This window comes from Colossoma macropomum, unplaced genomic scaffold (genome assembly GCF_904425465.1).
Source record: "Colossoma macropomum unplaced genomic scaffold, Colossoma_macropomum, whole genome shotgun sequence".
NCBI lineage: Eukaryota > Metazoa > Chordata > Actinopteri > Characiformes > Serrasalmidae > Colossoma > Colossoma macropomum.
This window is the reverse complement of record NW_023494786.1, coordinates 9,091,332-9,114,095: the sequence shown is the minus strand read 5'-3', so window position 1 is coordinate 9,114,095 and position 22,764 is coordinate 9,091,332. Positions and strand designations below refer to the sequence as shown.

Sequence of the window (22,764 nt, the reverse complement as noted above, 5' to 3'; positions counted from 1 at the left end):
CAGGATGGCAACTGTTAAAAATGATAACAAAATCCTGTAATAATATATTAATATATATAATAATGTAGAAGAACCATATGTGTTTGTTTTAGAGTGGAGTACCTTTCTTTTCTGAGAGTGTAGCCGTTGTACTTTCTGGAAGGGCAACATCCCAAAAATGTGCTGACAAGCCAAATGAGATAAGCACAGGGTTCACACCATAGGTTCAAAATTGTGTTTTTGGTTGCTGTGTCCTGGCTAGTTTCTATGATGCAAAGCCTTCTTTAAATCTAAATCTTTTAAATATTTTAAGGCAGTTGTTTTTTTATTTCATTATACCTGTAAGGTCATGTGGTTTTCACCAAGTAGAGTAGAGTACTGCAAGTGCACACACACACACACACACACACACACACGCTGAAGGCCTGAAGGATGGCCCATAACAAGCCATTATCTCCCTCTTCTCATGCTTTTAGTAACACCCCGAGACGGAATTGTGCAAATGGCTTGTGACAGGTGAGATTCGCCACGGTGTTTACCACGCTGAACATGTCAGTCTCTAACACAGTCTTTTGGCGTTCCCTGATAGCGATGATCTCCACCGATGACAGCTTACTTGACATTTACGCACTCCGATTCCTGGCGGCTAATGGCCGCGCCTCGTCTCCCCAGGGCTCGGTGAGCAGGCCGGCCGATAACAAACCTGTCAGGCCGGCTTCAGCGCGGAGATCAATTCCGCGCCGCGTGAGAAATTAGGCGTTGGATGGGAGAATATGGAGTCTGACACAAGCGGCGCACCAGCTCGGTGACAGATGATTTTTTTTAGACGCCATGCACTAAATGGAAGTCGCCACGGCAGCTGATTAGGTCTTACCGGGGCGGTTTCGAGCGAGCGCCTTTTTTCATTTCACGTCTCTCCAAGGAGCCCACATCAAAAGAGATCAGGGAGGTTTGCTCTGGTTAGGCCGTCAGCTGAGCTTGAAGGAACGTAGTGGGAGGAAGCAGGCGGGGGGGCTGGAAAGTGGCTGCGATAACACAGATGCTCGAGCTGCACGGAGATGAGAGAGGACAAATTAGGCCCACACGAGCAAAGGCACAGGCTGCTAATGCATTCAGTCAGATTACAGACAAGCAGCAAGCCAGCTGGTTGTCAGCAGCAAATCTTTTTTTTCCATACAAAACCAGAAGGTGATTGTTCTCCCGGTTCCAAACATCTCAATGTCACATGTGATTACAGGGTTGCAAGGATTACTTCCAGAATCTAATCTTGCAGATTAAGGATTACCCAATTAAAACTGTAATCAGTAATCGGAAGGATTAAGCATCCAGGATGTGTTCTGAGTTGACAAACACAAATTCCGGCCCAACTGCGTTCTGCTGAAATGTGATAGGCTGAACCACTGGCTGTACTTCTGTCAATAAACGTGAAATCCTTCTTCCTAACTCATGCTCATCATCAGCGTTTGTTTACATTTTTGTCTCGTGAGAAGGGGAGGTGTGTTGCAGTCTTTTCTTGTAATCCCACAAGTACTTAATTCTCAATAGCACCTGTAATCCCATTACTGTCTGTCTGCAGTAGCAATTATGTATTTAAAACAAGAATTCTGTTACGTATCAACCCCTGAGCCGTCCACGGCACGCCCACAAGGGTCTTCTTTTGCGACGACTGTTACCCGGTTGGACAAGCGTTACAGAACAGTGACAAACATTTCAACCTAAGAAATTGTAGCGTACCACTTCAAAATACCTACATTTTTGGTGTTTTTCCACTGGGGAGTGCACGCGGTTACGAATCCATGATGGCATTTCCACTACCAAGAACCTGCCAAGAACCTGTGCTGAAGTTGGGGTACCAAGCAAACAAAGCCAAAGACATGGGAGGAGCTAGAAATATTGCAGACCTCTGGGTGGTCAAACAAAAATCCTCAAGTGTTGGACGTAGACGGTTAAAAAAATGGCAATAAAATTGGAACGCTTTTATAAAAATTGACTTATTTGCTCGGCCTCTGAAGACGGAAATCCAGTTCGCTTCTGGTTTTGGAAGTCACACACGTTTCCATTAAAATATATTCCACCAACATTCCACACTGAAGAAAAAAATCATAGTTTAACAGAGGGGCCTACAGAACTGGCGGAAAATGCATTTTATGGCTACTGTGAAAAAAGCTTAACCAGGGCCTGCTTTCAGCCTCGACAAAACAGAGCAAAATTCTGCTTTAAAGTGAAATGGTGGTCTGTTGAACACTCTGTTGTGTTGCAACTACAGCAGCAGAAAAGGCCATCCTTGCCGTCCTTTTTGAAGAATTTTCAGAGCCTTATGAAATGGGTTTAAATAAGCGATTACGTCAAAATCCATCCTTTACCGTCTTAGTGTTGCATACACCAAGATGCAGCGGCCACATTTGTATAAGACTTCATTAGAATTCATTGTGTGCACTGCCTTTTTAATACAGTAGGGTTTATATACACATCGCTGCTAATTGGGTAACACCTCTGACACCCATCAAACAACAGAAAATGTAGCTCAAAGCCAAAATGCACACCATTTTAAGACTGGACGTGCCCCTGGATTTCAAAAAAAGTGACTCGCACATGCCTCCTACTCTGTTATGGCAAATTTTTCATTGTTTCCTGCCTAGTTTTGATTATCTACAGCTACATAGTACAGTGTAGCCTTTTAAACTGGAAACTTGTTATGCAGCAACTCTCAATACAGATTTCTTCAGTTTCTCTCTAAGTTAAACAGGACTTTTGCTGAGGTTCTGTAAAACCTGTCCAACCTTGCAACAGTTGCTACAAATGAATGCATTTATGGACAGGATCATGGGTTGGTCAGTTATATAATACTCTCAGCACACTGTTGGCAATAAATTGTCATGTTATGCTATTCTGAGCATGTCGTGGATATAATCGGAATGTAAAGAACACTAATGAACTGCATGTTTCATTACAAAGAATGCTTCATTGGTCCTGTGTGACTGGATTTAGTGCAGTATGTGAAATGTTGAATAGATATCATTGCATTGATAGTTATAGATAATATATTATCAGTGTGGCACTCTTGGTCCTCCCTGGTCAACTAATCAAAAAAGAAATATTGTGGTACGTATTTTTTATAGTGAAAATGACTTGATGTGTTGTGATATAATATTTTTACCATATCGCCCACAAGTATGCTGAAAAGCAACAACAAAATATGTAGTGAAAAACTCTGTAGAATCCAATCTGAGAATATCCCTGATCTATCACATCACCTCCAGGGCCTTAAAAAGACTAGAAGCCTATAAAAAAGCTCAGGATAGATATTTCTGAATCAATTTTGCCTTCCAGTTCCTAGTCACCAAATCATTAGTATGGACAATAGGGAACCAGATCTGGGGTCAACACTTCTTTCCCTCTCAATTGAAGCCCAGATGGTGCTCATTAAATATGGCATATCCATCCATTTACTGCCTGAGTGACCATTCAAACCAGACGAGCCCATTAGAGGATAAAAATCAGCATCAAAAAAAGATGCTCCTGTAAATGATAACCTGTGTGATGAGCTCGAGACAAATCAATAGTAATCATAATTACAGTTCATACGCACGGTATTGATCCGCCATGCCTGTCTGTGTAGGTTCTTCAGACTTCTGCAAACAGTCTACATTCCCCTATCTGGCATCTTGACAACCTGAAAACCAAAACGACACACGTTATTCATTTTTAATTAGCTATTCATTATTTATAATTGTTCAATTGAAATTCCAAAGGCCCAGCCCTCGTCCACCGGTTCCTGTTTTGGCTGTGTGGAACACCTTGGCTGACAGCTCCTCGTCTATTGGTGTCCATTTACTCATAGATCTCATTTGCTGGGACATAAGTCTGTAATTGGATGAGGCTTTGTGATCAGATGTTCTCCAGGAGAAGCTGATTCCACTCTTTCTGACCTCCCTAATCTGCTAAACTGAACTCGGGTCAAGCTGGGTTAATGGGCTCCTCTCCCCACCCGCCGCTCTCGGGTCAGCAAACAGCCGACATATGGTCCGCGTACAACTGCAGACGCACACGCGAGCTGCCCTCGCCGTGACGCAGATTATGCTTTACAGTATGTACTACAAACATGACCTATTGATAAACCAATTAAGCCTTGTGTACTTAACCGCAAGTGAATACGAGAGACATTTTTTCAGAGGTTCTGCTGATGCGAAAGGATATCGGGTAACTCCACTGCTGATAAAAATCGTTACTCTGACTGTAATCGTTCCAATTTACCGGAAGGTTGATTTTCTTTTCCTCCTTTGGGAAATAGCTAATAAAACATGATCTTTCAGCACAAAGCCTCTGTCAACATTATCACTGCTGTTCCCTATTCAGGCCCAGATAATGAGTTTCTGATCCTTTTTGAACTACCCATTTCACCATGGCCTCATTCCAGTACATTCCATGCTGTAGCAATGCAGACATCACTTATTAGGACTTTAACTACTACAATAGGGTTACACAATCTGGAGAAAGTCCAATATTGTGATTATACTACTAGATATTGCAACTGCAATGTGCCTTGCAATATACTGTGGAAGTACTGTGAAAAAGTCAGAGACGGCCATCCGTTCATGTCATTTCTGGTCAAAAACAGCCATTAGGTACATGCTGAAAAATATCATAATAGGTCTAATCCTAATAGTTCTAATGGTCTTTTTTTCAGCAGGGATGTTGTTCATTTTACAGGAGATAGTTCTCAAGAGATAAGATATAAAATAATCCACTTGCATAATGAAGGGCAAAAGCAAAGGAGAATAAGTAACGAAACAGGACTTCCATACCTGCAGTTCAAAATATGATAGATATAGAGAAAACGTATCTATCATTAGTGCAAGACCTGATATCAGAGTGTGAAATACCTCCTGGTATTCGGGGGGGTCACATGTTGGCTGGCTAATAAGTCATTTGCCATAGCAGCACTGATGCTAGCTTCAAAGGCAACACAATGTTTGGTTTAACAATTCCTCTTTTGTTTTCAATCTGAGAAATGAGTAATAATTCACTCTTTCCACCAAACCTTTGGGAAATTGTGCAAGTTTAAGATTTACAAATAAATTGAGGCATATTGTAAAGTTTGTCAGAGGTATCCTGGGCATAGTTACAGTTGCTAGGCCATGAAGGACCATCTGGGTTAGCCAATTTGCCACAGTGCCACCTAGAGGCAGATCAGTGCTGCATTGCTAGTTAGTTAAGAATATTAAAGACAGAAGCTTGTCTGAGTGAAGCAGCTAAACAATGACTTTTCCCTAAATTTGCATTCATTTCACTAACAGGCAGCATAATGTCACAATCCCCCCCTGCCCCCAGAATTTTAATTTCGAGATATTCAGGGGGTCCAAGAGGTTAATTAGGGGGTCCTGGATCCCCCAAGATTTCCTGTATTCTGCATCTTGCCTGATAGAGCATCAAAACTCTTACCATCAGATAAACAGATCTTAAAGTTGTCATCTTTGAGAGAGAGGAAAAAATCAATTTCCACTGTTGCTTCAGATGTAAAAGAAATCCACTGGAGTTTCTGTCCATTCGTCCTCTGTGAGAAGACAGCTCAACACTATGAGTCTGAAAGGATGAGAAAACAGACAAGTAAGAAGAGCATTTGAACCAGAACACCAAAACTGGACATCTGAAATGTTGATTAAGTCAAAATGTGTAGTTGGGATTATTTGGATCGTGAGAAACTAAAAAGCAACCAACTTCTAAGACTGAACTTAGCAGGTGTGGAAAAAAAAATAAACTGCAAGCGCACTGAACACATGATGGTTAGTTGTTGAAGTTTCTGTGTAATTTTCTGTCAAATATGTAATTTCAAACATGTCCTTAATGGCCATTTTGACTGGAAATGAAGGGTGGTCTCTGACTTTTGCACAGTACTTAAAAAAACCTTGATGTGACATGATTAAAGATTAACCTGCGCCATTTTCACTTTATTATGTTCGTTAGATCATATAAACGCAGTGATTCATCAAAACACTCCTATGGAAAAAAATTGTGATTTTTATTAGAGGGCTCATTTGCATATTGCAGCTTCCTGTGTTATCAGTACTGCAAAGGCCAATGCTGCGATAAGGATTAACAAAAGATATATTGTGCCGCCCGAATATACAAAGCAAAGAGTTAATCTGATTTTGTTTTCAAGCCATCCAAGTGCATTTCGCTGCAAGTGCTGACAGCTTTGCAATCAATATACTTTTGCCAGCAATGTGCTATCCATCTCATAGAAAACACTTGCCTCTACCTGAATTGTTAATCTATTTGACAGACAGCTACATTATAATGGTATGAAGCAAAGATGATTACTTTCCTGCCCCATCCAACATGATGCTAATGACTTCCTGACACACACAGATTTACGCCACATAGACGCTGCAGCTCTGACATTCTTAAAGGAATAGTCTGTTTTTCCCTCAAAACCTTTTACCCCTCATTTCTTCGCTTTTTCTTAAATGATTTGGGTGTTTTTGTGAAGGCTCCTGTAGTAAGATACACTGAAAATGGGCTTGACTCTCATAGACTTCTATGTGGCACATAATTGCATCCAGTTCCAGGTTCAAATTGGTCTTGTACAACCGCAAGCATAAAAATGTCCTTGAGTTTTTGTGTGAATTATGATATCTTTATAGCTAGTATTCTGGGTGTGTTAGCATCAGTTACCTCTGTTAATGTGCCGAAGAGGGAGGATGTGGTATTGATATGTATCAAAGCCCACAAGCATGGAGCAGTAAAATAGTCCCAGGTGAACTGTAACACTACATGTGTTCTGCTCTTTATCAGCTCTTAGCATGAGATGGAAATAATAGCACAACTGCTGGAGAATATTGTGTTGATGCATTAGTGGTGTATTAAAGTTTCTGAAAGCAAAGTAGCGGCCTTGCTCTACAGCCCCATGGAAGTCTACGGGTGGCGTTGCATCTTACTTTAGAGACACACATTAAAAAATGTTTTAAAAAGTCTGAAAAATGGGGAAAGATGTGTTTTGGAAGAAACAGTTTGGAGTACTCAAAATAGTTTAATGTGTCACCTGTATTGTATGCAGATCTGGATCAGAACAGGCCCTTCTGTCTTCAGAGTAATTCTACGTCCAGTAGAAGTCTATGGAAGCCTTACCTTAGAAGCATACATTTCAAAAAGTCTGAAAACAAGTAAAAATGTGTTTTTATGGTATATATCTTTAAAGTAGGGCTGACCAAAGTTGCCTTGCCCTTGAGCACATTTGATTGGCCAGAAAGTTAAGCTAACTTCACCCCCTCAACCCAACAAGAGAACATATTTTTATACTATATATAACAAACTTTTATTTTGCTTTAATCTTATTTTTGAAGTATGTCAAAAACAAATAAATATAGTGTAACATTCTAAAATATATTTAAAAAAAAACTAAATTTGAAACTTATCATCTTCTTTATTTGTATATTGTTTTTGTCTTTTGCCTATAAGCATCTCACTTTTGAGCCCATAAACCAAAAAGTTTGGGCTCCCCTGATTTTGCCTAGATCCTTAGCAAGCAGGAGTCTATATAGTACCAAGAAATTATATGACGTATTAATAGCAGAACCATTTTTGGTGATAAAAAGAAACATTTTAAGGTTATTTTAATGTTTCTAGAGAGAGAACAATTTGTGCATTCATATGGTTCTTTGTGTTGTCATGGTTCTAAAGCCCTTTACTAAAGAACCCTTTGAAGAACCACTTTTTATTGAAGGATGTAGGCTATGTTTAAGATTGAACCAGACCAGTTATAGGCCCCTTTCTTCAGTCTGAGTAGTAAACCCTGCTAGAAACCCCAGCACGGACCAGCACGCCAAGTCACCAGCAAAACCAGAACATGTTGTGTTGTGAATGCTGGTATTCTGGTCAACCATCATGACCATGCTGGGTGACCAGCTAAACCTGCACCAGACCAGCGTAAACAAGCATAAACCAGCTTAGATCAGTACAGAACTCAGGCTGGGTCTTTCAGCTGGCTAGTCTACGGGCCCTGGGGCGGAGGACTGGATTAACTTTCTTTTTTTCTGAGCCAAGACAAACTTCCAGGACAGACCTTTGAAAGTAAGCGTGATTAAAAACGTAGCTAATCCCCTCCTAAGCAGCCCTGCCCAGTTCGTGTCTCCCTCCGTGCCCATCCGCGAAGGAAATTTGTAGGCGATTAATTACATTCCCCCACGACTCAGCCCGCCAGCCATTAGCCTGAGAGCAGCCCGCCAGGCCGCAGCAGCAGCAGCCGCGGAGGAGGAGAGCGGAGAGCAGGGAGCAGAGCCGGCCTCCATAAACCCCCCTGCTTCCCTCTCCGCCCTCCACAGCTATCATCTCCCCTTTTTATCGCCATTCATTTTCCCGCCGGCAATACGATGCCGCCATTATGCCTGACTGATGTGGGGAGTCAGAGCAATTTCCTGAGACACTTAAACGCCAGGTCGCATGGGGCTTGTAACATGAGAGAGAGAGAGAGAGAGAGAGAGAGAGAGAGAGAGAGAGAGAGAGAGAGAGAGAGAGAGAGAGAGAGAGACGGCCATTCAGAGGTCGCTATTCTTACATGAATGCCAGCCCAGATGTTAAGTCAATGGCTCGGGCTAAAGAGAAAAAATAACTCTTTTTTCCCTTCTTCCTCAAAAGGTTATGAGTATTTTCGAAGGGCAGTGTTTCGGAATGACTCCTTTTTTCCCTCTGAATGTAGACATTGAGAGCTCCATATACATTAGCTTAGCAGCGAACCCCCCAATCAGATACATTCACAGCAGTCATAACCGCCTCAGAAAGAAAACAGGCTGAACATGCAGATGAACTCTCAGCTCAGGCAGCCAGATGCTCCGTCTATGTGCTGGAAGCCATTACCACCACATTTCCCCCCTCTTTCTCCCTTTTTTCCGACTCCCGCTACGTTATGAGCCTTTATATGCCCCCTTTTTGCGCAGATAATGATGACTTTGTTATCCCTGCGGTCCTGTGAGGCCCCTTTTCTCCCCATTCTCTCCCCCTCAACCAGAAATGTCAGGCCAGACAGGCAATTACAGGAGTCAGATTACTCCTTCTTCTCTATCGCTCGGATCTCCGAGGCCTCGGCACGGCGAGAAGCCAAAGGTAATATCCCCCTGGGTCAGAGCCAAGGCCGCGAACCAGCTATTAAAGGCCTGACCAGTTTCGTCCGGCTGGACGTTTGAGTGACACGCGGTCGATAGGCTCCGCTCTCCGGGCTCGGCTCAGCTGTCAGCGCCGGTGATGTCTGAAAACGCTGCGCTCCGCAGCTAATGCCTTCTGAGCATTACAAACTCAGATATGACACTCGGACACCGTCCACAGACGCCTGGACGATGAATAACAGCTCGGCACAAACTGACGATATAAATATGGACTTGGCCTCACATTTTATTGGTGGGTTGCCAGTGGGGGAAAAAAATCCAAACGGTGATAGAAAATGGAACAGTAGAGGACTGGGAGTCGACTCTCCGATTCCAGGCCTTTACGTATTGAGAGTCGACTCCAAAGCTTCGGACTCTGGGGTCTAAACAGCCTATATGAAAAATGCATCGACTCTTCCACAACTCATACTTTACCAGACTGGCTGCAACTTACCGCAAACAAAGAGGAAAGCATCTCAAAAGTGTCTCACAAATCTATGTAAGCCCACTTCTGCTACTTAAAAGCACTTAATTATTGTTTTTTTCAGTATTACGTGAGTCGCCATGCCATTATTTTGAGACATCATCATTCATTTGAAATGATTATCTATTTTAAGTGTTGGGAGACCCTCATACAAATCACACAACGTTGCCAGGGCTGATACATCAACCCACCTGAAAGAGATGACAGAAAAATTCCAGTTTAGCTAGAGATAGCTCTCCAAACTGGCTTGCTAAGATCTAATAGATCGTAAACGTACACTATATCTCGTGTCTGTGAGGAACCGAGGAAGCAGCACTGCTAATGCTACTTGTCGTTCATAAGATCAGTTAGAATGGCATGTTATGAACTAAATTAATGCACCATTTATTTTGCTGGATCTCCTTCTGCACTGCTTTTTTTGGAATCGAGAATTAAAAAAAATTATTCGATTCCCATCACTTGGAATCAGAATCGGAGTCGACTCCAGAGTTTCTGGAATCGAGCAGCTCTGTGGACCAGAACAGCAGACAACAGCCAACTGCCGTACTTCAGCACAAAGCCCAAGAGCGCCATCTGCTGCACACATCGAGCAAACAGACAAACCACTCAGCTCCATAATGCAGCAAGCACATAACTGCAGGACTACATAGTGAAATCTGTACTTCTATTAGCACAAACTATGTAGCATTATTACAAAAGAAAATGTTATATGAGGAAAGGGGAGGGTTGGAGAGATATACACATATTTGTTTTCATGATTGGCCATACTCCCCTTTCCTTAATGGGCGAGATGCTGTTTTGGAGATTGTGATGTCAGAACTCGAGAGGGAGACTATTATTATTATTATTCCAGTACTATAATGGTACTTTCTCAAAGTGATCTGCGAGCCATGCAGAGAGAGAGAGCCAGGCTTGGCAGGGCTGTGCTGATGATAACACTCAAAGGGCCATAAGCAGCATATCAGTAACAGAAATGATGACAAGAAGAGATTCAGTGACTCAGGAATCATAATGGAGAGCAATAACAGAGCTCTGGACACGGTCACATTTCTTCAGTTATGCTCCCGCTGCAGCTCTTAACACATCTCCATCAGAGAATGAGTTACTGCATACCAGCGATCACATTAAAGTAGGCCTCTAACCACCGGCGTATCATTTCACAGGGCTTTGAACAAGAAAGTGCAGGGTGATCACTTCCAAATGTCATTACTCTTGGAAAGATATGATGACAGGTCCTGCAATAGGCTGTAAATGCTTACTCCCAGAGAGTGCCGGGGTCTGGGGAAGCTGCAGGATCTTTTATAATCACAGAACAGGTGTCTAGCTTTCATCAGTTTAGGGGTGAATGGAAAAATTGACAAGTGCACGACACACAACATGAGCTTTTGCCAAGATTTGTGTGTGTGTGTGTGTGTGTGTGTGAGAGGGGGGGGGTTGCTCGCTTTTTGCGTGCTGAGTGCCTCGCGTTTTGTCAGATGTAAGGAAGGAGCAAAATACAGCGTGATCTGAGGGGTCCAGAACCTCCTTATTAACCTCTTAGACCCCCCGAATATCTCAAAATCAAAATCGGGGTCCCTGAAAATAAACTGACATTGTGCTGTCTGTCAGAGAAAAATAGACCCTCAAATATAAATTCAGGCAAAGGTCAATATTTAGCCTGTTTCAGCCTGTGGACCAATTCTGGCATAAATGCTGTGTAGTTTGGCCAGATTTGGGCCACATCCATTAGTTCCACTTAGCTCTATTAGCCCATTAGTTCTGTGTGGGCTAGACCTGGGCCGAGGGCCCAGCTGTATACTGGGGCCAGAACAAACCTAAGGATGTGGTCCACAAGTGGGCCAGACAGTTTCTGCTAAGTGGGTTCTTAACTAACTAGTGATGCAGCACTGATTGGCCTCAGGGTGGCACTGTAGCAAACTGGTTTACCCAGGTAGTCCTTCATAGCCTACCAACTGTAACTATACTCAGGATATCGCTGAAAAACTTTACAATATCAGCATATTTATAAATCTGAAAATGTTTCTAATTTCTCAAGAGACTGGTGGAAAGAGTGAATTATTACTCATTTCTCAAAACGAAGAGAAAAGAGCCGATGCGTACATCACTTCATATGTGGAAGAGTGCATTACCAAACTAGAGAAGAGCTTTTCCAGAAGACCAATTATCAAACCAAACATTTTGGTATTCAACTAGCACCAGTGCCGCTATGGGAAGTGTATTAGCAGCCAGCCAATGCACTCCTTCAGGCTTCTCAGTCATGCCTGTGGCACGTTAAGGCACATGTATTTCAGAGTAACTTCAGGAAAGTAAGTTTAAATATATTACACCGACCTCTCATTGACCATTTGAGTTACTAAACATACCTACTAAACACTGACTTTGATACCAGGCTGCTAGGCTAAATGAGATGAAGCGGCTGCCGGCTTAATAACGCCGAATAAAACTTTTCTTAAAATCAGCTCATCGCCAAGTTTCCATAGTTAGGACTTAGTATCTCAATTATGACATAGCATCTCACAATTAATGACTTAGTACCTCATAGTAATGAGAAAATTCTCACATTTATGGCTTAATATCTCAATTACTTACAATCTCATAATAACATTCTCACAATTATGAGAATTCAGTTATAAGAAAGTAAGTCATAATTATGGCATACCAAATCAATTGACAAATATTATAAGATGCTAAGTCATGATTATGAGATATTAAGTCATAATTATGAGATTCTAAGTCATGATTATGGAAAACTTTATTATGACTCAGTAGTAAATAGCTATATATATATATATATATATATCGCTTCATGAATACTCTATTTTTATGCAGTTGCTTTGGTGCTTTGTGAACCAATCAAATCAAAGAAAGCGGGGGGTGATTGCAGTTCTACATGCCCGTCACAAAAAAAACAGGTTCTTTTGCTAGTCAATAGTTGAACATTCGGCCAGTACATATCAAAATGTGTCCTATTGCTCATTCTGCCATTCAGAGACATGAGATGATCAGAGCCCTTTATGAGCCCTTACAGCGGCCTTTGGTGAGGACCACAGTGATGCAATCCCAAAATTACATGAGATAAAGGTGAAAACCAATCAGAATGGAGGGGTTTGTTGACCGCTGTCTGACCAACATAGCGGAGAGAAGACATTCAGATGTGTGTAAAAGGGCACGCTGCACCATTTGGGACTGGACTTCAGGGTGCCTGAGGTGCTCCACTCAGAACACAGCCAAACTTACGCAAGAACAGCGAACAAAACACATTGTTCTCTCTTCCATTGAGAACAATAGAAAAAGGCACCTCAATCTACAAATGCGTTTAGTGTGAACCCCTCCTTAAATGGTTAACTTTTCAGAATAATTCTGGCACCACGGAAAAATTTGGAACTGAGCACCTATTTAAATAGGAGACTAAATAATGACAAGGGTTAAACAAATACATACGCTAAGGAAACTGGTAACTAACCCTCTTTGCTAGTAAAACCCTTCTAAAACAAACCTCAAAAAACTGTCAACTATCTGAGCACAAAAACAACAAAGACCACAATAAGGTCAGGTTGACGCACTTTATTCCTAAAACATTGGCTGCACCATCCATAGCGGCACAAGATTGTATGTACACATTTATAGATATATACATACACAATTCTCTAAATCTGATATAAAATATATAATCCGACAATATACTTCTTGTCCTCTTATTTGAACACATTAAATCGCTGTATCCACACGTCCCCACCACACAAAGGTAAGAACAGCTTCAGCATACTTCATCTGTACATCATCAGCAATAAAAATGTCTTTCCACTTGGAGAAAATATTTCTCTAAAAGCAAGCTACAGCAAATTCACTTGTGTCAGTCCTTGTCTTGCGATTAAGACAATTAGATACGTGATAAACCATTTTCATTTCAGCAGGAAGGCAACATACACCTTCAGGTATTTATAATATATAAAAGATTAAGAAATGACACGTAAAAACGTACAATAAATAAGATATATATGCAGGCATTTCATGTGGACAAGATCTTACCCCAGACCAAAATTCAGGTCAATTAATAAAGAGAGTTTTTTTTGGACTAGTCCCTTTTGCTCCAGTTGTTTGAGATGGACACTTGGCAACGACAGGTCGTCCCAGCATTACCGAGAGTGTCTAGACTGGTTGGTGGTGTGTGCTATAGCCAGATGCAGCGCTCTGGCCTGCAGCGGCAGTGCAGCACAGCATGTGCAGTAATTTGCTGCCACCCGGCACTCTTACAGCATGTTCATGATGAAGTTGTACATCTGATTGAGCACCACAAAGTGCACGGGCAGACAGGAGCGGCGGTCCTGTGTGGCAGGGTCACAGGTCAGCCAGGAGAGGGCGTTGTACTGCTCCAGTACAAACCTGCATAAAAAACAAATGAGATACAATCACAACATATCAAACCACATGCTGTTTTTTTTTTAACACCTGAATAGGATATTAATCTCAGGACCTTTCAAATCTGGACTGAAACTGTCTAAGCACTGGCCTTGTTGTCGGGTGATCAATATCACTTAACTTAGTGCTTTTACGTGCTTGTAAATTTAGGCTTGCACTTTTGAAAATGAAGTCTACCGACAGCTTAACTTGATCTGTATCCATAAAACTGTCCCTTACTGACTAAGCTGTAAACAAGAAAGGCCTAGTATAGCCAAATCATGTTTTCTTGTTTTGCTGGAAATTACATAAAAGCTAATATATGACAGGTAATGGCAACGTAGTAAAATACAGTGAGCATGTTTAGGCATCTAAAAATGTAACAAATGGTGCCATTAAACCAAAAGTGAATGAGCGCAAGTCTTACAGTACCTGAGCACATCTGAGGTGTGGTTGGAGTCCAAAGGATGGGAGTGTTTACTGTGTAGCAGCTCATCTGACTGCACAGAAGAGACATGCAGGTGTAGAGAGGCCTGAAAGAGAGACAAAATATCACACATCAAAACATGCCTACACGTGACAAAGCTCATTCTGGAACCCGGAATTTGGAAAGATAACATATCAGAACCAACCTCTCCACCCCACTGCTTTCTTTGGAAAAATCCTGCCCACTTTTTGTGGGCTGAATTGCATTATATTGTACTGGCATATATTAGGGTGAGAATAATCTCAGCTATGACGGTCACATTTAATCAACTCAAAGAAATAATCAATTCAAAGGAGGATTGCTGGAGTGAGCTGTTGATTGGTGCTGATCGGTGGTGTTCAAACAATGCAATTAGATGGCTTAAGTCAACAATGTACTGTTACAACCCTAGTTACACTGCTTTTGAGTTTAGTGATAATTAAACTATACTAACAGATCAAGATATAATGCCCAAAAATAGTGATGTCATCAGTTATCAGTAGATTATATAATTACTACAACCCCATGTCCAAAAAAGTTGGGCGAGCTGGTAATATGAAAATAAAAACAGAAAGCAGAGATTTACAAATCTATTTTGATCAAAATGTGAGCGAAAACAGCACAAAGACAAGATTTGTAATCTAATCAACTTAAGAGTTTTTTGCTAACATATGCTCATTCTGAAACTGATGCCTGCAACACATGCCAATAAAGTTGGGACAGGCAATTTCAGACTAGAAACAGATGATGCAATCATGCTCAGATATAAAAGGAGCACCCATTAAAGGCGGAGCACTTTATGAGCCAGGATGGGTAGAGGTTCATCACTTTGCCAAAAATGCATCAGCAAAAAAATCAAACAGTTTAAAAATAAAGTTCCTCAGTGAGGTATAGCAAGGATTTAAAGTATTTCACCCTCTAGTGAGGAGAAAAAAAAAATCATCAAAACACCCAAGGAATGCAGAGAAATCTCTGTGCATAAGGACTGCAAGACCGAAAATCCCAATGAATGCCCCTGAACCTCAACCCCTCAGACGGCACTGCATTAAAACCTGGCTGAAGAGGAGAGAAAAGAAGCTGTGTTCACCTTTAGAAAGAGGGGACACTGGTTCTGAGCCTGAGGGCAGGAGGACCAGAACCAGTCAGGCAGTGGGCCTGCTTTGGCTGTGGACACAAAGTATCCCAGAGCCATGGGCTGCTGCAGGATGTTGGGAGTTTCATCATGAGACTCCATGCGGTCTGTGCTCTGGCCCTGAGGGACAAGGCAAAGCTCATGAGTAAAATGGTTATTTTGGGTCATTCATTTTATTTCAGTGCTATACTCATCACATGTCTATGACTCTGTTTACACCTGGTCACTTCATGTGGCTGGTATCTGGATTGTATCTTGATAAGACTTTAGCCACAAGTATTTATACTTGGTAGTCAAAGGCATCTCCGGTTTGCTGCTATTAAGCATTTCATTTTGTCCGGTCCTCAACCATGAGCGTCCTCCATGATCATCATCTTCGCAGACACGGATCATGCACCCAGTGACATATAGCATGGGGAGGAGTTTCAGTTGTACTAGGAGGGGTTTGGGTTGTTGATTGTGTCTTGGAGAGACGGATGCGTTTACACTACTATAACGCTCAAATGCGTCTCGGACCACCTCCTGAAATGTTTTGAGCGATTGGATTAAATGTGTCTTGGGTGCACTTACACATGCATTTTTATGTGACTTTGCCTTATCCAGATGTAACCCTGATACTCAAGACGCATGAAGTAACCAGGTGTAAACGGGATCTTAGATACACTTCATCACAGAATGCGTTTGTTTTTATTATCCCTCTCTACACTGTTAGAAATAAAGGATCTGTGCAGGTACATTTTTCATTCATAAAGGTACAAACAATGTAAATGGACCCTCAAAGGTACAGAAGTGGTTGTGTGTACCTTAAATAAGTATTTCCCAGTGGAAAAGTACATATTTGTACCTTTTCATAACCTAATGTTTTAAAACAGAACAACAAAATAAAAAGGCTGGAGACGAGACGGGGTGTGTGGAGTCAATACAGCTTAGAAAATATAATTTCAATGGATTATGGTACAATTATGTTTCCTGATCAAAGGTACTGAGGTGTACCTTCGAGGATACCACCCTAGTGACAAAAGAGGACCTGCCCCAGTGACAGTTTCGTACCTTTTTTTCTGAGAGTGTATGGAAACCACTACAGGACTTTACAAGGTACTGTGTCACTAGGGTTGGCCAGAACATCATTTTACACGCTTCAAATACTCCATACTACCCTTGAAAACAATAATATGTACATTTTATAATTAACTAAAATTATACATGTTGGTTCCTTTTAGATAAGTTCGTTATTTTAATAAAATACTCCAGTTCTTCGATTTATAACAAATAGTTTTACACATCTATACATTCCTTTTTACGAAGGACGCCCCAAAGACACCAAGAGACAGATGTGCTGGAATGTTATGTCAAATAAGGGGAGATGAGTATTTAAAAATCTTTTCTAGTGATGTGTTTTCACAGTCAGTTTAAACGGTTTACTGAAAAGCCAATGAAGCTCATATTGCATTGCTGATGCAGAGGTCCAAGTCCAATTCTGTCAAAAAATAATTTGATAGGCAAATCTTTTTCAAGATTGAGGACCCTGCAAGTCCTTTCAGTAGATTTACGGCTGTTCATATCTTAAAGGGATCAGCTAAACCAAATAGCTAGCCTGCTATAAGAAATGAATATATAAATATTCAAATTATTCAAGGCAGTCCTGTGTGTCAAACATCATGACAGTTTCTTCTTCAAGAGAAGACACCACACATAATGGTATTCTTAAGTAAACTACTGTACTTTGCTGCCGTCTCCTCCGTGGTGGTAGTGTGAGCCAGGCGAGTGCACTGGGGAGGTGGTGGGAGAGTTCGGTATCATATTCATGAGGTCAGGGTCCATATCATTCTCATACAGCAGGTCCAGGATCCCATCCATCCCTCCCATAGCATCTGATGCATCTGAGGAGATAGAAATGAGTATGTCAGTTTATGGGAAACAGGCAATAAAGACATGCTTTACCTGCAATGCTGAAGCTGATTAAAAGGAGGCATTACTGTGTACGAGACTGACCGTGGATGGGGTTGAATGGCATGTCGATGACCTGAACCACAGCAGAAGTGGGGAACACCAGGATGTGAGTGCAGGAGGTGTCCTGAGGGGTGTTGAGCTGAGACGTCTGCATGTTCAGAGTAGTGCTGCGGCCAAACACAGAGCCAGTGGACACAGAGTCTACATACAGGGTGAGAGAGAAAACAGGAGAGGCGTCACTGAGAATATTTAAGTTGCAGTCTTGGAATTCATCAGGGTTCCCGTCATAGTCTGAGTTTGTGAATATTCCCATATTAAATAAATCTAAAACAGAATGCGGTTTCATTTGTTTATAGTCAGTAACAGCATGCTGCTCTGTGCACTAGGATCCTTTTCCTGGTTTGAAACAGCAGAGGTAAATTTAAATATTCAGACATTTTCCACATATGAATATTCGTTTTTTTTTGTTTTTTTTTTAACACCTCAAACATCTGAATTTCAAATTTTTATTTGAAAGCCCTATAGTGTCTAACATCTGTCGTACACTTAGCTGTTTCATAAACAGTAACCTCTTTGCATGCCATGATTTTTTAGAAGCAAGATTTTATTACTGTATTGAAAAAAGTCTAGTAAATTCATGGCATTGCATTTTTAAGTTATTCAAAGGTTTTCTTTGAAGCATTTAGAAGCTAGTAAGCAAGATTTCCTTGCGTTTGCCAGCGCATACCACTTCGTTTCTCGTAGGTCAATTTTTGCTGTGACCTCATTTTGAAAAATCACCTTTCCCTGCCCAACACATGGTCTGTGGTTGAATGGTCCACATGCAAGTTAAATGGCATTCTTTGCCTGATGATATTCAGTCTGGCTCATGAGACTTGCGTTTTAGTGAGGATCAAAAACATATGGTTTGAATCCTATTCTCAATGACTGAACCTAGAGACTGAAAACAAAAGCTTGGAAAATTTAAAACAGGTCATCAACTCTGGTCCTGGATGGTCTGAGTTCAGCATAGTTTGGTTGGTGATTATTTGTTAATTACCAGCTTTACTTGGTGTGTTTAAATAGCAAAATCATCAGACTGTGCTGGACTCTGGGCCTTCCAGGACTGGACTCAAGTACACCTGTTCTGTATTTTTCTTTTCCTTTCCATTCAGTTTAAATTCTTTAGACAAATCCTACCTGGCATGATGACAAAAGATGCCTGAGGCTCTATGGCAACCAGACAGGCACTCAGGATGCTGGGGCTGTCTGCGGCAGAGATGCCACACATTCTGCACATCTCCTTCAGGCGGCGGCTCAGAGACTGCAGGTTCCGTCTGCTCAGCAAGATGCTCCAATCTGATTGGAGAGAAACAGAGCACAAATGAAGGCTGACAGTTTGGAAAAATGATGCAGAACTAAAGTGTGCACCATGAAAACTATACCTTGCAACTCCCCGTGGCCTATCCTGCCAAGACGGCCGATCACAACTCTCCAAGGCAGCGAGGTCATCTGCACCAGTCCCAGACACCAATCCCACAGCTTCTGAAGGCCCAGCCGCCGGGCTGACCCCTTTCTCCTACGCGCTCTGTGAGATTAAACAAAGCCCTCTCAGTCACATACACATCCACATAATGCAGTTATCTCCTTCTAGGGCATACCATGTCTTCAGGCACTCACCGATTAGGTACATCTATGCTTATAATACATGTCTCCAGCAGCTCTCCATACTGGTCCGTGCAGGTGGCCAGCAGCCACCGCTGGTCATGCGACAGGCAGTAGGCAACAAAAAGCACATTGTACTTTTGTGATGCTTCGCCAAAAGTTTCACCCAGTTCCGTCTGCTTGTCCTTAACAGGGGCCAGAATGAACGGCGGTGCGTAGAGCCGGAGACATTCAGGTCTCTGCACAACAGCAAGGTCAATTGTCAAGAGCGTAAAAACAAATGTATAGTGATGCAACAATCTGAAGGTACTGATTCAACTGCATCAACTTTGAATTGTTTGAATTGATAATGAATTATAATAATATTCAAAAGTATACCTGCATGTTTTAGCAGAAAAATTCTCAGGCTACGTTTTTAACATATAAAAGGCTAACAAAATCTGAAGTTAGCTGTACTGTCTATAGTCCACTACTGTGTGCGTCACATTTTTAAATTCATTTTATTTTAAAAACAAAATAATCAAATCATGTAGTGATGTACCAAAATGAAATTTCTTGGCTGAAATCAAAATTCAGAACGCAATGGGCTGAAAAGTGAAAAACTAGACTATTCTGCAATTTGAGTGGGATGTTTTCTAATGGAATCGAGCATATCATAGGGACCTCCTTGGTCAGTGTATCCTTTTGACATTTTGTCAGTACAGAACCTGTGACTACAAATAACTTGGCCATAGAAATAGTTTCTTAAATACTAATTACTATATACAGTTTTTGGTTGACAATCTGTGTATATTAATTGCTAATTACTATATAAAGGTTTCGATTATGACACTTTATTGTAGACCTATTTAAATTTTGTGGAGTTTCTATTTTGCTGCACCCAAGAAATCTTAGATTTCACAATGCACTGAAGCCTTTTTTTAAAAGAAGTGTGATCAAACTTGAAGTGAGGTCAGAGATTTATATTATCAAAAGTCAATTATAACGACATCTAAATAAATTGGATAAAACTATGATTTGCTGAGAAATGCAGAGAAATCTGTGTACCTCAGAGCTCTGTAATGCAGTGTCCATAGCCAGACCAGGGCCGAAACCTGTTAGTGTTTTGACATTTGTGGAGGTGGGAAGAGGCCGTCTGCATTGTGTATACACAGAGAATGCCAGAGACTTCAGATGCTGGCTGTACATGTGCCGCTCTTCACTACATACTGGCTGTAGCAGGTACTGGCAGGGAATTATCTGCAAGAACACAAAAAAGTTCAACGATATCTCATATACATGTAAAGCCTGATAAAAAAAATAGCAGACTGACACCTGTGGTTAGCTTACCTGTACAGATACAGCATTCCTGATATGGGGAGGAAGAAACTGCAGCATCTCCGCATAGCAGCGGAGAAGCCCCAGAGTCCACACACTGGAGTTAGAGCCTCTGTTCTTCTCCTCATAGCTGAAGGGATCCACAATGTAGACCACAATGGCAGGCGGGTAGGTGACCGCATGAGAGTCTCCATCTGTCGGCACTCCCACCTTCTCCCTCTCCATAGTGCTGTAAAAATTACAATATTCAGGTCAGAGAAAAAGTCAGATACAAATATATCTTCATCCCTTACAATTAAACAGGCACTTTCTGTTATTGTGCTTATAAGACTGATATATGCAAATACTCTCTGTTCACTGCCTCACTCAAGAATAAGCCCAGCACTGAAATACTCCGATACTCCGTAACTGCAGCTTGAATGGGCAGGACTGTAGGTTGAATAGGTGAATATATGCAAATATGCTGTTTGCATGACATCACAAAAACAATAACTTCAAAACAGGCTGTTTGTGTAGCTTTGGGCTGTATGGACTGATGAGTGAAAGGTACATTTTTAACTTTAACAATACATACACAGTCTTACTTTTAAAAAGTGAGCAAAATTCCAGGCGTTCCAGGATATTTAGGCCAACAGACGATGGACTTTTGTTTTTCTGCGTGTCTCTTTTTGAAATATAAATGATACTGTGTACCACGATGAAAGAAAAAAAAAGAACAATTTTAATTTAAATTTAAATTAATATGATCCCTTTGTGACATTATACAAAACACACACACTACCTCTCAGGAGGCTCAGGAGGGGCCTGAGGCTGGCTGGTAGTTGATGCACTGTCCCCCATGGTTCCTGTACCCTGGGCACCAGCCTGCTGAGTGCCCTGCAGACTTGGAGCTCCAAATGAAGGAAGAGAGCCGGGTTTGGCAGATGATAACCCTCCAATGCCCTGAGAGTTAGAGGAGGTGGTGGTGGGTGTTGGGGTGCCAACAGCAGTGCTGGACGTGGAGGCGCTGGTGGTAGTGGGAGTGCTGCTGGAGTTGGCCGGCTGTGAGGAGGACGATGAGCAGGAGGAAGGATTTCGCTGGGACAGTAGAGAGCTGTCCAAAGGCAGGGCTGCCAGGTACGGAGCTGGAGAGAAAGAAAACATTCAAATTAGGCCAAATACAGCCACTGGAAATTCTTTCCACATATCTATAACAAATGTGGAAAATGACCAAAACAAACAAACAAAAAAAAAACAAACAAAAAAACAAAACAAAACAAAAAAAAGACACCATGGAAACGTACCCAAGTCGTGTCGGCACACTTGAGCATAGAGTTTGAGTTTGGTGAAGGAGTCGCTGCTGCTGCTGTTGCACATCTTGAGAAACCAGTCACTGAGAGGCTGCTCAGTCAGAGGCTTTGAGCCACCACTGCTCACTGTGACTATGCCATCGGCGTGGGACTTGCAGATAGGCCTGTGCTGACCAAGTCGACATGACTGCAAAAGGCCACAGAACACCTTGATTACTACAGGGTCTGGAATTACATGTATTTACCTTAAGCTCATGCAAGTTAAAGCAATGGTTTGGATAAAAATCAAATTCACACAAATTGTTTCTTACCTTAAATATAGGCCAAGATATGTTTCATGTCCAAAGTTTTGCACCGAAGCTACAAGGCTAATATTTCTAATAAGTAACTGATGTTTACAGCTACTCATTAGCGCTGTGCAAAATGCAGTCCTAAACTATCATGCACTCATGTCAAAGTGTAGAGTTGTAATCTCAAAAAGACTTCGGGGTTTCTGACTCTGTATGACATTTATCTATAAAAAGGTATAACATACCTAAAAACAGTTGGAACAGTCTTGATCCCTCAAGTGTAGCCATAGTTTCTCTTAGCTTAAATCAGATTTTTGACAGACCATTGTTTCAGAAAAAAAAAAACAAAAAACAAAACAAAAAAAAAAGTCAGTCTGTGTTTACCTCATACACAGCAGTCAAGTCCCTGAAGAAGGTCTTAGCTCCACTGAGCAAAGTCTCGCTGTCAGGACACACCACCACATAGCCGATATCCCTCTGGGAGCCAAAAGGGTCTAGTAGCAGCTTCTCCCAGTAAGGCAGGCCAAAAGGTGACAGCACTATAAAGTCGTACTCATAACCCACCAGGAAGGTAGGGATGGGTAAAGGCTCAGGAGATTCATCAGTGCCTGAAAGAGAGATGAGCAATTAAATGAACTGGACCTAAATGCGTGAGAGAATTTCAACAAATCTTGACAG

At 41.6% G+C, this 22,764-nt stretch overlaps 1 protein-coding gene across 1 annotated transcript in view; it reads right to left on the bottom strand.

Moving 5' to 3' along the window:
* Positions 1–13,149: 13,149 nt before the first annotated feature.
* Positions 13,150–22,764, bottom strand: part of med13b (mediator complex subunit 13b) — a 29,766-nt gene continuing 20,151 nt past the window's right edge. The window contains exons 18-30 of the mRNA XM_036560204.1: positions 22,471–22,694; positions 21,791–21,983; positions 21,289–21,631; positions 20,520–20,736; positions 20,238–20,429; positions 19,206–19,429; positions 18,971–19,113; positions 18,726–18,884; positions 17,589–17,747; positions 17,319–17,476; positions 15,552–15,716; positions 14,431–14,531; positions 13,150–13,983 (exon numbers count right to left, since the gene is read on the bottom strand). Coding sequence (XP_036416097.1) covers positions 13,851–13,983; positions 14,431–14,531; positions 15,552–15,716; positions 17,319–17,476; positions 17,589–17,747; positions 18,726–18,884; positions 18,971–19,113; positions 19,206–19,429; positions 20,238–20,429; positions 20,520–20,736; positions 21,289–21,631; positions 21,791–21,983; positions 22,471–22,694 — 2,411 coding nt within the window. The 3' untranslated portion in view covers positions 13,150–13,850. The remainder of the gene's footprint in view (positions 13,984–14,430; positions 14,532–15,551; positions 15,717–17,318; positions 17,477–17,588; positions 17,748–18,725; positions 18,885–18,970; positions 19,114–19,205; positions 19,430–20,237; positions 20,430–20,519; positions 20,737–21,288; positions 21,632–21,790; positions 21,984–22,470; positions 22,695–22,764) is intronic.